Raw genomic sequence first — 17,633 nt, forward strand, 5'->3', positions numbered from 1 at the left:
ATGCGACTTTTACGCCTCATGTGTGACTTGGAGAAGGAAGTTCAGGTTTCTTTCCTTTTTCTTCACCAAAAGGACGGGGTTCTCCGTTCTGTGCCCGGGAAGGGCTTTGTTTGAACTTGGAGTGTAGGCAGAAGGAAGTGCGGTTGGATGACACTGCGAGTGTCTGTGAAACGTGAGGAAAGGAACCGAAGCTCACCTCAGCTGGGGCAGCCGGTTTCCGGGGGCTGGTGGTAGTGACAGCCGCCCCGGGGGTCCCCGACCGCCCACCAGGATGTCTGGAGGAGGCTCTCCCCATATCGATCCCTTGTCCTGGTTTTGAGCAGTGCTGTGAGAGCACGTGGGCCAGACCCTAAGGGCCGCCAAAGGCAGGGTGAGGCAGGCCCTGATGTGGACCCTAAGGGCCACCAAAGGCAGGGTGAGGCAGGCCTTGGAGTGGACCCCAAGTGCTGCTAAAGGCAGCGTGAGGCAGGGCTCAGTGTCGACTGCCGTGGTTACCTTCACCTGAAGTGGGCCTTCTGTGCTTCCCGAGGCCTGTCTGTGGGCCCTGCTCTGAGGGGCGTGTGGTGCAGGGGCCAGGCCCTGGGCAGGCCTTCTGGGGGGCCCGTTGGTTGGCTGCTTGTGTAAACTTCCATCAGTGTTTTCATAAAAGGACAACCTCCTTGGTTGTGTTCATTATCATCATCTGTTAATGACAAGAAAGGTATTGAGCCCTCACATGTCCCTGAAAAAACAACAACCTGCTCTCTGAGTCTTGACACTTAAACCCACTCGGAACCACGTGGTTTGGAGCCACGTGGAGAAAGGCTCTGGCCTCAGCGAGCAGGCCCCGCCCCTGCAGCCTGTGCGAGGAGGACCCCGCAGGCAGCCTGCTTTCCTCTCTGACCTCTGCTTTAGAGGAGCTGCTTTGGTAAATGTGGCTGCTGATTAAATAGTTTCAGTTAAAGCAACGCAAAGCAGTCAGAAGCATTACTTGAAGTTTCTCCTTCCAAGACCTTGGCTATTTGTGGGGTGGGGGGGGGGGGGGGGAATGGCTTCACTTGTATTAGTAGTCTTTAAAGGGGGAAATAACTCATTGTGTTTCTGTTCTCATTGAACCAGTGTATTAAATGGAGGTCAGGAACGCCAGACGACTTCCCCACACTAAAGCTGGGAGTTCCGCGTGGCTCAGTAAGGCCAGGCTGCCAGGCCGGGCAGGTGACGCCTGAGCCCAGGAACGGAGCCTGCAGTGCGTTCACAGGGCTCACAGGGCACTAGGATACAGTGTAAAACCTTTTAGCACGTCAGGTCCTTGGAACCTTTTTTCTCTCGAATGACCCTGAAACGCGAAGATCTGAGCAGTTTAGGTTTCAGCTGGGATTTTCTCTCTTACTGGGAAAATGCCTCATCTGACTACCCATAGGAAGCATGCAGTTATGTTGTTGGTGGAAATTCATCTGTTACTTAGCCTACTGCGATTTCAGCTTCCGGGTGTACCAGTAAAATCTGCTCTATTGCTTGAAAAACAAAATAATTACTGTAGCATCCTGTGACAGGTTAGGTATGGAAACAGTCATAACTAAACCATATATATGTTTAGGAAGAAAATTTAGACTTAATAAAAATCCTGCGATACGCTTAAAAAAGTTGTTTCAGAGCTATTTCTCCAAAGAATTAATATTCAAAAATGACTTCCACTTTCATCAGCTTTGTTTTTGGCACAGGTTTTTTTTCTTGGCTCGGATGGTTGGCCAGCTAGAATGCTAAACTGTGGGCGGGATTTTCCTGATGACCCTAGATCACGGCCACGCCAGGGTTCTTTATGCCAAGCGAGTGTTTTCAAATCCTGCTGGTCTGAGCACAGTGCTGTGTTTATTGCCCGTTGCTTGATGCCGTCTGAGCCTGATGGTGTCTTCTCCGTGAGACCATCCCCACGTCTGTCTCTCACCACACCCTGTGTCTTCTCCCTCAGTGCCAGGAAACAAACATTAAGAAAGAATCCCCTTAGAGGGGAGGTAAAGGTTAAAGATATGGTCAATTTTTTCCTTTTTAACAATATTTCCCCCAGTGGCTTTTTGGTTTATGTCTAATTTGGCATTGTTTAAATTTTTTGTTTTATTAATAAGCATAACTTAATAGGTCAATATAATATGCATGTTGTATATGGCCTCTGTAATAAACGAATAAACCGAGAAGACTTGTGCAAAGGAGTTTGGGGAAGCCGTAAGTTTCTTATTACTTCCCATCTCCTAGCCGGAGTCTGTGCACACTTTCACGGATTTTCACACTAGTTCGCTTACTGCTCATGCGGAGAAAGGAATAGGATCGATGGGAGACGTGTTTCCATTGAAGTGTATCGTATGCTACTCTTCCATAAGAAGGCTTTTCCTCCCTTCTGGATGTTGTCATTTTACTCTTAATTTTTAAAGAGTATATAATGAACGGTTTGCACCAAGGTGGTGAGGACAGCACAGCCCTCCTTGCTTCAGTCCCTGTTTTGTTTTTGTTGTGCCGTAGCATTTTAGAGAAAAATGTTGTTGGCGTGTCATTTCACCCCTGCCGACTTCCCTAAGAAACGAGGCCATTTTCTTCCATGAGCACAACTCCCTGAACACCCCAGCAGTCTAGCATTCACCCTGGTTGTCCTCAGGCCCGGCTGTTCAGAGGCCGCAGCACCTCAGTAAGGCTGCACGGGGCCCGCTCCTGCCCTGGCCGCTCTGTCTGTTCATCTACGGTGGCCTCTCCGTCCGCCCTTCCTCCCTCCACACCACCACTTGTCGAAATAGCTTCATCAGTGGTCAGGTCCCACTTTCTGCCTTTGCTCACTTGATTTCTTCCGAGTTGTTCACCTGTTTTTCTTTCCCCGGCATTTCCTGTACACACAGCAGTTAGAGGTGAAGACCTCATTGGAATTGTTTCTGTGCAAGAATGCTGCACAGGTGGCACATCACAGCTCCTCCAGTCGGAGGGCTGTCCGGCTGGCCGCCTTCGGGGAAGCTACGGTGGGTCTGTGGGCTCAGGAGGTAGCAGCCTGATCCTTCCAGTGTTCGTTCCCCATCAGCCTTCCTCATGGCCTACTATGCAGTCGTGATCATTACCCAGTTTACTAGACTCTAAACCGGAGATCCTCAAACTTTTTAAACAGGGGGCCAGTTCACTGTCCCTCAGACATTCCACACATGCGCACTGCGGGCCCGGGACGAGTCAGCTGCTAAGCAGGACAGGCAGCTGGGGCAGAAACACCCGGCGGGCCGGATAAATGTTTTCGGCGGGCCGCATGTGGCCCGCGGGCCGTAGTTTGAGGACCCCTGCTCTAAACAATTAGAATAAAATGTTCTGATGTTATTATGCTTTCTACGTTTAATAGCTAGATTTATCCAGAAAGGGGAATTTTCCTGCACCATTTTATGCTTACATAGTTTTCTACTATGGTTCACAGTTTTTAGGAGAAAGATTAGTTCCCTGACTACCTCTAATTGGAACCAAAGAGTTTTTAATTTAATTTTTGGCTTTTAGCTCTTCTTTTTAAACATCACTAGGAATTCATGGATTTTTGTCTATTTTATATATTCTATTCAATGGTGGTCATTTTTGTATTTGTTTAGTGTCTAATTGTCCCATCATTGGACAGTGGGAGCCCCTTCAGTTGGCCTTTGTGTCCTTCTAACACGATCCCATGAGTTCCTTCCTTCCTTACCGGGCATGGAAGCTATTGCAACAGATTCTTATTTTTAAGTCTTGGTCCTAAAGAGAGACTTTCCTCTGTCAGATCATCTCAGACCTTGAGTCTTGGAACGATGAGCTTTCTCAGCAAATGAATGACTTTGACACGGAAGACCTCACAATAGCGGAACAGCGCCTCCAGCACCACGCGGACAAGGCCCTGACCATGAACAACCTGACCTTCGATGTCATCCACCAGGGGCAGGACCTCCTGCAGTACGTCAATGAGGTGCAGGCCTCTGGTAAGGAGCGCGCTCCCTCTGCGTCCGCGGTGGCTCCTCGGGTCCCTGCGGGAGCTCATCCAGGTTATCGCCGTGTGATGCCTGCAGGGTTCAGGGTGCCCCTACGGTATAGATGTTATAGATCAGTGGTTCTCAACCTTCTGGCCCTTTAAATGCAGCTCCTCATGTTGTGACCCAACCATAAAATTATTTTCGTTGCTACTTCATAACTGTAATGTTGCTACTGTTATGAATCATAATGGAAATATCTGATATGCAGGGTGGTCTTAAGTGACCTCTGTGAAAGGGTCGTTCGACCGCCAAAGGGGTGGCGACCCACAGGTTGAGAACCGCTGTTATAGACGCTCCTTAGAAGAAAACATTCTGCTTCTCACCCCCCCCCCCCACACACACACACACACATAATATGATCACATTTAACATTACGGTCAGTGCAGTTACCCTTAATATTCTTAGATGTTATTATAAGTAGCATGAACTTTAATTTTGTAAATGATCTGTTGTAGCTCTGAGTGAAATGTAAAGCCCTAGAAAATATTTTCCCATTCTTTATATATTTTTTTAATTTATACTTTACCAGCAGATGGCACTATGGGCTCAAAAATGTAGAGAGAAGGCTATGGTGTTAAGAAACTTAGCAACAAGCTGAATATGCCATTACTCATTTTACACAAACCATGTTCTTAAATGCTTCCTGAAATGTAAACTAGATGTCCAGCAGGTAACAACAAAACCAAGCCCAAGTTCTCATTGATAAAGGATGCCACATTTTCGTGGTTATTGTAGAAGTGGACTGACAGGAGACGGGCTCGGTGTGGTGGGCGGGACATTATTACTTTGGCTTTAACACATCAGATACATTCTCTGGGACTCCTCACACGCTGCCAGGCAGGTGTCACACTGCCCTGCGCTGGGCCCTCCCTGCACGTCGCCTTCAGCGTGACGGCCCGGCTCCAGCTGGGAGGTGACACACAGACCGACCGCATGCAACCTTAAGAACAAATTGAAATGTGAGTTGAGTTCTAGGGTCTCCCTCTGGTGTCCGCAGGCGTGGAGCTGCTTTGCGACAGAGACGTGGACATGGCTACGCGGGTCCAGGACTTGTTGGAGTTTCTGCACGAAAAGCAGCAGGAGCTGGACTTGGCCGCAGAGCAGCATCGGAAGCACCTGGAGCAGTGTGTGCAGCTGCGCCACCTGCAGGCGGAGGTGAAGCAGGTAAGCACGCGCTGGCCCAGAGCCAGGGTCAGGCACGTGGAGGGGGCCTGTAATTCCGACCTGGATGCCTTGGGAACGGTTGGCCCTGGTCAGAGCACAGCTGTCCTGGTGCATAACCTAACACCCACCCTAATGCAGCCACATCGAGCGTAGAAACTGAGCCACTGCCTGGACAGCTGTGTGTTCGCGCTGTGGTGGGAAAGGCTTCGAGAGGAACATCCATGTCGTTCGTTTTATTATTGCTATTCTCTTGCTTAAAACCCTGTATGCTTTGCTTCCTGGTCTAAATGACCATGTGGTTTTACTGCCAAGTACACTGTTATGATGCTGGGACAGTACGGCTTGCTGGTAGATGCACAGAAAAGCACATGTTAGTTTGATCCGAGGGGATTTAAGGTGCCTTAGACCAGGGTGGGGAGTGTCCAGCCCACGAGCCGTATAAGGCCCACGAAATCATTTGGTCTGTTCCTGCCAAGGCATTAGGGGTGAGTTAATTAAATGTTTGACCAAATATAGAGGCCAAATTTTAAGTTGACAAAATTGTATGGCCCACAAATGATGTTATCAATCTCCTAATGGCCCTTGGCAGAAAAAAGGTTCCCCGCCTCTGCTCTAGACCAGGAGCGAGGGGTGGTGCACAAGTGGGCAGCACTCGCATTAAAGCAGGCATGTTATTAAACAGAAGTCTTTAAAAGAGCACCTGTTGTAATGAGATAAAGTATGTGAGCTGCCTTTTAAAGACCACTTAATGAAGTTCTTCTTCTTGCCAAACATAGAACAATTCACCTAAAACACATAGGGATAGTCGGACATATTCATTAGGAACTGCATTTGCCTAATGAGTAACAGAGTCCAAAACCACGTAACGAGTCGGAAGGTGGCCCGTGGTGTATTAGCTGAGATCTTGATGGCAGGTGGCCCTTTGCTTGTGGTCCAAACGGTGTTGTAGCCCCAACCATCACCTCCACAGTCCAGGCATCAGGAAGGGAAAATGTAACAAGAAAAAGGCAAAACATGTACCAGAAAAATATTTTCACAAAATCCCCCAGAGGTGACTGCTTTGATCTCAGTGGCTAGGATTATGTCATAGCTGTACCTGAGCTGTCATAGTGGCTGAGAGGTGGTTTTATTTTAAGCTGTCCCCCAAAGTTGGGGTTTTCTGAGTAAAGGAGACAAGGAAAATAGTTATTAGGAATGAGCTGCTGTCTCTGCCACAAATCACTACCCGGAGTGACTTCCGCAGCCGCTGGCTTCGGCTGTCAGAGGCGCCTTCTCTTGGTGTGTGAGGTTGAGGACCTCCTGGTTTGCCTCTGAGCATAGAGTACAGCTTTGTTCTCATATCAGTTATTGTGCCACTTAATACTGATGCTAAAATGGAAAATTTATTACTGGGATGAAACAGTTCCCTTACCAAGTAGTTTGCCAAGTTTGCATTTTCATTAGGACTGAAAGAATGAAAAATATATATATTTTTTTTATTAGCAGAGAATTCTTTGTGGCCGTTGGTTTTGGGATATGTGGTCCCCAACCTGTTTTGGCCGGTGGACTAATAACCATCCTCTGGACCCTCTACCCTTTTAGCTCCCGTTTGCAACTAAAAATAACAGCATCCACTTAACAGTGCAGCACTTACGGTCGCACACTCCCGACGGGTCTCAGGCTGTGGGCAGGAGGGCCATACGGAAACCAGCTCCATGTGGCTGATGTGAGCAGCTCGGCCACCTTGCTGCTTGGATCGCGTCACTGCTGGTCCACGGGCTGCCCCAGGAAGGGCCGCGCTTGGATGACCTGTGTACCGTTTCAGGTGCTGGGCTGGATCCGCAACGGCGAGTCGATGCTGAACGCCGGGCTCATCACGGCCAGCTCGCTGCAGGAGGCGGAGCAGCTGCAGCGGGAGCACGAGCAGTTCCAGCACGCCATCGAGGTAGGGCGCTGGCCGCCTCGAGCCGGTCTTTCCCCCGGGAGGCAGGCCTGCTTCATCCCTCACGTGGCACTGACCCCGGAAGCCAAAATGGGGTTCCACGGGACCCCAAACGGCAATGCTTACAAGCCCACAGGGTGTCACAGAAGGCCTCAGCCTGGCCCTGCGAAGGAGCAAGGCTGTGCATGCTAGCCAGGCAGCCTCACGGCAGAGGGTCCCAGGGCGTCCTGGGGTCCTACTGGGGTAGACCTTCTGGGTCGGGAATGCCTGGCACGAGGTACCCCAAGCTGGCATCTCGGCTCAGGCATTTTATATTTTTCTGGTCTCATGGGCACATACCTGCTATATAAGCAGCCTCAGCAAATAAAGCGCTCTGGGCGGCTCACCAAGACCAGGCACAAATCACGCTTCACTGTTGCCGGTGGGTGACCCAGTGCTGTCCACAAACCCCTGCGCCCTGGGGAAGGGCCTTACTCAGCCATTGTCTACAGTCTTGAGTGTCATTGCCACCCAGCACGTTAGCAGAACGGCTCGGGCCGCTTCAGGCCTGGCCTGCCCAAGTTCACCCTCAAAGGAGGTCGATGATTACTTTTAGGTTTGAGGAGCAGTTACAATTATGACAGGTGGTCTCAAGGTAAAGCCAAAGGTGAAAGAGCATTTGATTACACAGAACTTGTTTTCTGCTCTCTTTATATACATATTGTCAGCCAGAGAAGGGAGCCACAGAGATCGCCATTAATTTGTGCCTTAGACTGGTTTATTTTTAACTACTCAGTGCCAGTGGACGCACATCAACACTCTGGAAGCCCAGACTCTGGGCGTCTTTTGAAAACTGTACACTGTGCCAGTGATTCCCAGTAATTACATTGTCAGTGCACATCACTGGTGTTGGGACTGTATCAGGGACAGTGTCCTGTGGAATCATTAGCTCCTTTTCAGGTGAAATACAAATTTTGGTATTGTTAATAAATGAGAAAAGAGAAAGGCATCTGAGTCCACGGAGTCCCACGCACTCCCCTACCCAGAAGTCATTTCTTCACTGAGGGACCTGGCCTTGTGCCCCCTCCCCCGCCCCCCCCCCCCCGAACCTTCCAGAGAGGACACAGAGCAGGAGGTCTCCTGGATCATTGTATTATGTTCATAGATTCATCATGGCGTGGACCTCCAGGGAAAGCCGTTGGTTCAGCCTTAGCTGTTCTTTTCTTTCTTTTTTTGTAAATCAATAGTTCTTGAGAACATTTTACTCTCGTCCAGAGTTAAAGTTGAAAATGAAAATAAAACGCCTTCACTGTGGCCACCTTTTCCCCACTTGTTCCTTTGCCTGTAGCTGCTATTATAAGAAGGATCAATAGGAATAATACACTTGGACTATTTCAGCAGCTTTTCTAGAATGTTGGCTGTTAAAGGTTTCTCCTGCTCCTTCTCAGGCCGAGACCCCACCACGGAGGCCTGGAAAGTCTTAATGCATTTCATCCTTCATTAGCTCATTTAAATAGAAGCAGGCGTTGCTAGGCATGAAAACATTTTTTTAACTAAACTATCTGCTGTTTTCAGAAGTGTCCTAATGAGCATTAACTGAGGCGGTTTCTATAAAAGCCAGGGGCACGGAAGGCGTGGGGTTCCCAGTGCCTTTCCAGTAAGTGCGTGGCGCCCGTTAAGTGCGCCCTCCTTTCCTCCCCTTAGAAAACACACCAGAGTGCGCTGCAGGTGCAGCAGAAGGCAGAGGCCATGCTGCAGGCCAACCACTACGACACGGACATGATCCGGGACTGCGCCGAGAAGGTGGCCTCGCACTGGCAGCAGCTCATGCTCAAGATGGAAGACCGCCTGAAGCTCGTGAACGCGTCCGTCGCCTTCTACAAAACCTCGGAGCAGGTAGGGAGGGGGCCCAGTCCCTCAGCTCCTCCCGACTGGCATGTTATTTTGAGCTCGATTGGATTGGACAACTCAGTCATTAATTTGTCAGTCATCATTGAGCCAGCTCATTCCAAGCCCAGCAGAGAAGAGAAGCATTCTTAGACGTGACACCACTTGTGCTCACCATAGGCATCAAAGCGTAATTGGCTGGGAAGTGGCTAAGAAGCACCCCTTTTCCGATCACTTACGTATACGACCTGAAACATGTCTGAGGGAGACAGGAAACCCAGCTTTTGTTTTGTCCCTGTTCGGAAAGGCCTGCATGGGCAATCCTCGTGTTAGATGGAGCCGTGGTTCCTTCCAGTGGTTTGGTCCTCGGGTCGCTTTGAAAATGCTCCCCACAGATGCCAGCCCGTGCCCTCGGGTGCTGGGTTCCCTCTGAGCTGGAACTGTCTCCTGCCCACAGGTCTGCAGTGTCCTCGAGAGCCTGGAGCAGGAGTACAAGAGAGAAGAGGACTGGTGTGGAGGAGCCGACAAACTGGGCCCCAATTCCGAGACGGATCACGTCACCCCGATGATCAGCAAGCACCTTGAACAAAAGGAAGCGTTCCTGAAGGTACGAGCGCTTCCTGGGGGGCCGCTACCTCGCTGAGCAGTGTACACAGATCCCGCAGGGTCACCTGAGGTGGGACTGTGGTCAGAGACCCGCAGACACCCTGCAGGCCAGGCGCGCTGGGTCATCACTTCCACCTCGTGGGACAGTGATCGGGGCAACATCCCATCGTCAATAAGTCCGCTGTTCAGAGATACTCTTAAAAAGGTTTTTGTTATTTACACTGTCTTATATTCATACCAAAGTCATTTATGTGCTTCAGAACAATTAAACTTGAAACAGTGGCCACAGTGTTTAGCAACACTGATTGATTGTTTCCACCTTGCATTCTTCCACTCTTGGACCAGATTTTCTGAGGTTCTTGTTGCCACTCAGACCTGTTGGAAATAGGGGTGGTGTTTACTTTTCCTTGTTGCTTTATTTAGTTTAGTTGTTCTCATTGCATCAGCATTCTGACTCCTCTGATACTATTTCCTGTTATGTTTAATAATTTGTTTCATTTCTGAAGGTGATGGACTATCCTGACAGGGAGAGTTTTTGTTTTGTTTGGGAGAGAAATTGTAACTCTGAAAATTCTTATCTGGTGTACTTACTTTGAGCTTCTACCTGCCTTTCTATTTAAGCAAATCGGTGGGAGACAGTTGTAGCCGCCCCAGTCACTAATTGTAACTATTTCAACAGGACCTGGGAGCCTGCGTGCCTGCTTGTTACTGCGTTTAAGTTTATGAAATGCCAGCCCTGTTAGATGTTTTGAATTGAATTATAATTTACCTCCCCTTCTCTGGACTCCAGTTAGTATAAAACAAAATTGAATGCTACTTAATTATATCATTTTTTTGAATAAATATTTATTCAGATTATTACAGTTGTTCCCTCCCCCCCCCCCCATAGCTCCCCTTCACCCGGTTCCCACCCCACCCCATGCCCTTACCACCCCCACATTGTCCTCGTCCACAGGTATAAGATTTTTGTCCAGTCTCTCCCTCTACCCCCCACACCCCCTTCCCCCCCGAGAATTGTCAGTCCATTCCCTTTTATGCCCCTGATTCTATTATATTCACCAGTTCATTCTGTTCTTCAGATTTCTTATTCACTTGATTTTTAGATTCACTTGTTGATAGCTATGTATTTGTTGTCACTTCGTTGTTTATAATTTTTATCTTTACCTTTTTCTTTCTCTTCTTAGAGCATACCCTTCAGCATTTCATATAATACTGGTTTGGTAGTGATGAACTCCTTTAACTTTTTCTTGTCTGTGAAGCTCTTTATCTGAGCTTCAATTCTGAATGATAGCTTTGCTGGGTAGTGTAATCTTGGTTGTAGGTTCTTGGTATTCATCACTTTGAATATTTCTTGCCACGCCCTTCTGGCCTCATAGTTTCTGTTGAGAAATCAGCTCACAGTCGCATGGGTATTCCCTTGTAGGTAACTGTTTTTCTCTTGCTGCTTTTAATATTCTCTCTTTATCTTTTGCTCTTGGCATTTTAATTATGATGTGTCTTGGTATGGTCCTCTTTAGATTCCTCTTGTTTGGGGTTCTCTGCGCTTCTTGGACCTGTAAGTCTATTCCTTTCACCAGGTAGGGGAAGTTTTCTGTCAATATTTCTTCAAATATGTTTTCAATATCTTGCTCTCTCTCTTCTTCTGGCACCCCCATAATTCGGATGTTGGTACGCTTGAAGTTGTCCCAGGGGCTCCTTACACTGTCTTCATATTTTTGGATTCTTTTTTCTTTTTGCTTTTCCAGTTGGGTGTTTTTTGCTTCTTCGTATTTCAAATCTTTGACTTGATTCTTGGGATCCTCTCGTCTGCTGTTGGATCTCTGTATATTATTCTTTATTTCAGTCAGTGTATGGCTTAATTTCTGATTGGTCCTTTTCATATCCTTGAGGGTCTCACTAAATTTCTCAGAGGTTTCTAGAAGATTCTTGAGTAACCTTATAACCATAGTTTTGAACTCTGTATCCAGTATTTTGCTTTCATCCATTTCTTTCATTTATGACTTGTTTCTTTGTCTTTGCATTTTGGCTGCTTTCCTGTGTTTGTTTCTATGTACTGGGTAGCTGCTAAGTCTACTTGAGTTGATAGAGTGGCCTTGTGTGGTTGGTGTTCTATAGGACTCAGTGGCTCAGCCTCCCCAGTCACCTGAGGTGGATGCTCTTGGTACACCCCTTTGTGGGATGTTTGCACAGTATTGTTGTAGTTAATCCTTGATTGCTGTTGGTATCACTGGGAGGAATTGACCTCCAGGCCAATTGGCTTTGGTGACCAGCTGTGTCTACACTGGAAGATCTGTTGTGCAGGATCTTATGGGGCAGGACTTGCTTCAGTAGGGAATACCCATGCGACTGTGAGCTGATTTCTCAACAGAAACTATGAGGCCAGAAGGGCGTGACAAGAAATATTCAAAGTGATGAATACCAAGAACCTACAACCAAGATTACACTACCCAGCAAAGCTATCATTCAGAATTGAAGCTCAGATAAAGAGCTTCACAGACAAGAAAAAGTTAAAGGAGTTCATCACTACCAAACCAGTATTATATGAAATGCTGCCCCTTATGGGGCAGGACTTGCTTCAGTAGGGCTTTGGTGCTCACTGAGTCTAACCCTTGAGTGTGTCTCTTATGGATGTGAAAAGTTGTAATCCATTATCATCTCCAAAGAGGTGCAAGGTCAGCCACTGTCTGGGGCCGCCCAGCAGGAGCTACAGAGACATCTGCAGATTCCTTCTCTTTGTATGGGGTTTGGAAGTGACCAGCCAAGGCCCAGCTGTGAATCAAGACTGCTGCTGCTGCCAGGTAGTAGGCCTTCTTTTGGAATCTCTGGGTCTCTCTGGCCCAGCTGCAGTTTGTTTTAGGTGAAAGGACAGGCCATTCATATGCAAAAGCCAATGCACACAGCTTGGGTGGGGTTGTAAATTGGGTGGGGCGGGTCTCTGGGAATCACCAGGGTGGAGCAAACAGCAATGGCTTCCCTGAACCAGAGAAGTCCCTGGTTCTCCACGTCCTGTGCACCTGTGCAGGAACAATGATTGCTGCGAGTAAGAATAAGCCCCCTCACGTTCCTGTCCCAATGCCAGACAGTCCAGTTTCTCCCCTTATATGTCTGGGTCCCCCAGAATCTTGCCCAGAACTGGAGTTCAGAGCAAGCGGGAGATGGCATCTCCCTCCCGGTTTAAAGAACAGCACATCCAGGTGCCAGTACTTTCCGTGCCTCCATACCTCTTACCAGTCTCAATGCGCTTTTTTCACCTCTCTAGTTGTGGAACTTCCACTCAGCCAGCTTTCCTGTGGTTCTGGGTGGTAGTTGTTCTGCCGTTCAGTTGTAATTTTGTTGTGGTTGTAAGAGCCAGCAGGTATAGGTGATTACCTATGCCGCCATCTTGGTCTACTTAATTATATTAATTAAGAAAGATATTTAGGTGAAATGATAAAACAGAGGCCTGTTCAGATTCCTTTGTTCACGATAATTCTATAGTGTTTTTGCATTGGATGTCTTTAAATATTTTGTGGTGTAAGTTTAAAGATGTGTACAAAATAAAGAACGAATCGTATGCATCTCACCCAGGTTCAGTGATTATCAGCCTATGGGCAGTGCCCATCTTCACTGGATTGTTTTAAATTCCAGATATTACATCATTTTATCTGCAAATAGTTTAGTAAGTATTGACACATTAAATTGTACTTTTCTAAAACAACCACAATACCATGATCAAATCTTAAAAATTAATGGTAACTTATTTCATGTAGAATCAAAGCATTTAAATTTCTCTGATTGTCTTACAAATACCTTTTCATTAAGATCCAAACAAGTCCAAATATTGTTTTGATTTGTATATCTCTTCATCTAAATACCACCCTTCCTTTCATTACCATTTATTAATTGAAGAAATAAGTTATTCATACTGTGGTGTTTCCCGCTTTCCAGATTTGGTCAGTGTGTCCTGTGGAGTCATTTAGCCCCATCCTGGGTTCTCTGAATTTCCATTAGTTATGTTGAGAGCCCTGGTCAGCTTCAAGTGTGAGTGTGTGCATGCGTGAGTGTGCTTGGCACACCCAGTGGGTGGTGCTTGCACTTCTCATGTGTTACATCAGGAGCCACATATGGTCCACTTCTTCGTGTCTCTGTAATATGAAAATTTGTCAGTGCTTCAAACACGGTGCCTCCAGCTCATCCATTCTGCTCTTCCCCAACAGCCTCTCACCTCGTGGGTTTAGTACCAGTGGTAATATTGCTCATTAGCAGTTGCAGAACAGTGGTATTCTGTCATTCCTTCTCCTCAATTAGCTAGAATTAGTAAATACCCCTGAGCTTTTTTGTTAATCTAAAATAGAGTCCGTGCAGAGACGGCATGGTAAATGCTTGACTCTTTCCCTTTGCTTGCCATTTTCAGAATAATGAGCTGTGCCCTTAGCAGCTTCTACATACACTTAATTTGTTTTTTCTTGTAGTTTTGTTACTTTTTTTTACCATCATCATGGATTGTAATGTATCTGGTATGCTTCAATCCATTGGAGTCATTTATGTTTTTATATTCAAGTTGTCCCCTAAGGGGAGCCCCTTCAGGCCAGGTGGTGCAGATGTCCTTTTGACATGACTCCAGCAGTTTCAGCAACTTCCTTGGTATTTGGTATGACAGCTTACTTTAGACTCTCAGCAGAGACTCATGGTATATTTCTTAATTAAAAAAAAAAAAAATTGCGCTAGCTCCCATCTCCAGGAAAGGCCTAGACACAATGACCAGCCCAATGATGTTGTACACTCCTCACGCCCAGATTGTGGTCTCAGTACCATTTAACACAGAAGGAGGCCAAGCTCTTGGAAGAAAAGATTAATTCCAGATCTGGGACAGGAACTGTGCAAGATATTTCCTCTTCAAATATAATTAATGTGGGGGTTTTTCTTAACTGCTTTGATTTAATATTTCTATCCTTTTCCCCTTACTTAACTCTTTTTTTCTTCTTTTTTATTCCTCACCTGAGGATATTTTTTCCATTGATTTTTAGACAGATTGGAAGGGGGGGGGGGCGGAGAGAAAGAGAGAGAGACAGAGAGAGAAAGAAACATTGATGTGAAAGAGACACATCGATTGGTCCCACTCATGCTCCAACCCAAGCTGGGGATTGAATCTGCAACTGAGGTATGTGCCCTTGACAGGGAATTGAACCTGCGACTTTTTGGTCCGTGGGCCGACATTCTAACCACTGAGCAAAGCCGGCCATGGCACTCTTGTTTTTTTAATATATTAATGAAATTACTTATTTGGTTTTGTGGGGGCTAAAACAAGTAATAATACTTTTTCTGCCATCTTCTAAGTATTTCTGGCTGGGCTCATAACCGAATTAACAGAGACAGATTAACAGGGGGAAATAAAAATTTAATATGTGTGCATGAGGAATTCACATAGGCAGGATAAAATCCATGAAAATTTCAAAGCGAGTGAGGCAGTGTTGGATAGATAAGACATTTTTGGACAGAGGAGCAAGAGGGGGGAATGGGGTATTAGCTTTCAGAAGTGAGAATGGGCGATGTGTAGGTAGTTGAGGAAGAGCAGAATAACCCGGCAGGCAGGTCTTTGCTGGGGACTCAGCCCTCTTGTTTGCCATATTTCCTTCAGATTGGGCTAAGGGGGGAGCATCCCAAGATCTCCTCCTGAAGCAGGTTTCTCTGTCTGGATCTCTTGGGCAGGAAAAGGGAAGTGGTGCTGTTGGGGGGGAGGGGGGGGTCAAAGGTTCTTCCTGAGTCTTTTGTTTCTTAGTAATCAGCCTCCTGCCCTGGCCGGCTTGGCTCAGTGGATAGAGCGTCAGCCTGCAGACTGAAGGGTCCCAGGTTCGATTCCGGTCAAGGGCACATGCCTGAGTTGTGGGCTTGATCCCCAGTAGGAGGCATACAGAAGGCAGCCAATTGATGATTTTCTCTCATCTTTGATGTTTCTTTCTCTCTCCCTCTCCCTTCCTCTCTGAAATCAATAAAAATATATTAAAAAAATAATAATAATGATAATCAGCTTCACATCAGTATCCCAGAAAAGCATCTTGAGGGTCGCAGAGTTTTGGTCCCTTCTGTTTATGAACACACGTTGGCCAGGTGCCCATTTCCAGTAAAGACGTGTGTGAGCGCCACCTGATGCTGCCGTCCACGTGGACTCGACATGTCTGCGTGAGTCGGATCCACAGCACATGCTCCCTTTGCCTAGGCTTGCACACTCGCCAGGAGGAATGCGGACGTCTTCCTGAAGTACCTGCACAGGAACAGCGTGAGCATGCCCGGCATGGTGACGCACGTCAAGGCCCCGGAGCAGCAAGTGAAAAGTGAGTCAGCCTGGAGGCGCGTGTGACAGCGAGGGGAGGGGCTGGACGACATTGCCTGGAAACCCTATCCCGGGCTTCACTTTAAGGTCCATTTCACAGTATTAAAGCTCTGACTCATTATCTTAGCTTAGTAACAAAATATGAAATATACAGATTGGTAATCCTATGTAATAAAAGCCTAATATGCTAAGTGCCCAACTGTTGGTTCGACTGTTTGTTCTACCATTTGACCAACCATTCGACCAGTTGCTATGATGCGCACTGACCATCAGGGGGCAGACGCTCTGACCAGTAGGTTAGCTTGCTGCTGGGGCTAGCCTATTGGGACTGGGCGAGAAGAGCCGGGCACACCCTGGACAAATCCATACACCAGGCTGGTTTCAGCCCGATCCCCTCAGGGCAGGCCGAGGGACCTCTAGTTTATTCAATAAAGTTGAAGAATATACACAGGGAGAAAAGGCGTAATATATATTGGCATTGACTGTTTTGTTAAAGTAAGTAAAACTATTATAAATCAGGAAAAAATGCAAAGGAGAGTTATCTGCAGGTTTCATTGATTGTATGCTTTCCTCTGCGCGCTCTCAGATATCTTGAATGAACTCTTCCAGCGGGAGAACAGGGTATTGCATTACTGGACCATGAGGAAGAGGCGGCTGGACCAGTGCCAGCAGTACGTGGTCTTTGAACGAAGTGCCAAGCAGGTCAGTCGCCCTGGGCGCCCTGCCCTCCACCCAGTATTCAGACCTCCATTCAGCAGGTTCACAACCACTTGCTAATGATCCAAACAGTTGGGCCTTGTCATGAACAGTTTGTTCTGAAGAGAAACCCCCACAGCCTCATAAGGTGTGTCTCCTGGTCAGTGTGGCCCTCAGCTTGTCTCCGTCGGTTCAGACAGCAAATACAAGTGAGAGAAGATGATTTAAGAATCGTCATGGAATCTAGGCTCTGTGTTTGTGTAAATAATGTGGTAGGTGCCTTTTTCTATCGCTGTATTTATGTGTGCAAGATAAGAGTTCGTTCTTCAGATAAATAGAGCAAAATGACATAAGAAATGTGACAGAATGTCTAACAATTCAGTGTAGCCAACCACGTTCCTACACTTGGCTCATGCAGAGTCACCTGGAGGGCACGTGAGAAGTGTCCCCCTCTCTGAAGTCTGTTTGGGTAAAGTACTTCTGCCTGAACGTCAGTCATGGAAGGTCGTTTTAGGTGAAAGCCTGTCGCACCCCTAACTCGGACACAGGATCCCTGTCACTCCTCTTGGGCCTTCATGACAGCATAAGAACCCACAGGGCCGCTCACATGCTCCAGGTCAGACCCGGACCAAGGCGCCTTCTGAATCCACCTGTCCGCCTACTATGTGCTGTCGCAGGCCAGGCATTTAGTGAACTCCTACAGCCTAAGAAAGATGGTGTCTTCCTCGCACAGGCTTCCTCTTAGGGAGCACGTTTGTTCCCTGTGGGTAAATGTTCGCCTCGCAGTGGGTGGCCTGGTCCCCAGAGGCGGAGGATCTGGGGGGCGCGGTCCGCGCACCTGGCATCCTGACTCGGCCTGTTCTCGTCTCGGCTGACTGTGCAGGTGTCGTCATCATATTCCCAACAGAGGCAGGAAGTAGTAATGTCTTTAATGGTTAAATTATGTTTGCTTACCATTGTATTTACAAACAGTTCAGCCAGGTTTGAGACTTACGGCAGCCTGGTTTTGTTCCTAATTAGAGATTGTTTCATAATTCTTTCCCACATCTCGTTATTATTTCTCTGTTGAAAGACAAGG

At 47.3% G+C, this 17,633-nt stretch overlaps 1 protein-coding gene across 9 annotated transcripts in view; it reads left to right on the forward strand.

Moving 5' to 3' along the window:
- Nucleotides 1-17,633, forward strand: part of TRIO (trio Rho guanine nucleotide exchange factor) — a 307,705-nt gene that overhangs the window by 179,050 nt on the left and 111,022 nt on the right. For all 9 annotated transcript variants that reach the window (XM_036309518.1, XM_036309520.1, XM_036309519.1 and 6 more), the window contains 7 exons: nucleotides 3,746-3,941; nucleotides 4,990-5,156; nucleotides 6,961-7,080; nucleotides 8,761-8,952; nucleotides 9,401-9,550; nucleotides 15,746-15,860; nucleotides 16,446-16,561. In XM_036309518.1, coding sequence (XP_036165411.1) covers nucleotides 3,746-3,941; nucleotides 4,990-5,156; nucleotides 6,961-7,080; nucleotides 8,761-8,952; nucleotides 9,401-9,550; nucleotides 15,746-15,860; nucleotides 16,446-16,561 — 1,056 coding nt within the window. The remainder of the gene's footprint in view (nucleotides 1-3,745; nucleotides 3,942-4,989; nucleotides 5,157-6,960; nucleotides 7,081-8,760; nucleotides 8,953-9,400; nucleotides 9,551-15,745; nucleotides 15,861-16,445; nucleotides 16,562-17,633) is intronic.

The sequence above is a fragment of the Myotis myotis genome, unplaced genomic scaffold (assembly GCF_014108235.1).
Source record: "Myotis myotis isolate mMyoMyo1 unplaced genomic scaffold, mMyoMyo1.p scaffold_m19_p_5, whole genome shotgun sequence".
NCBI lineage: Eukaryota > Metazoa > Chordata > Mammalia > Chiroptera > Vespertilionidae > Myotis > Myotis myotis.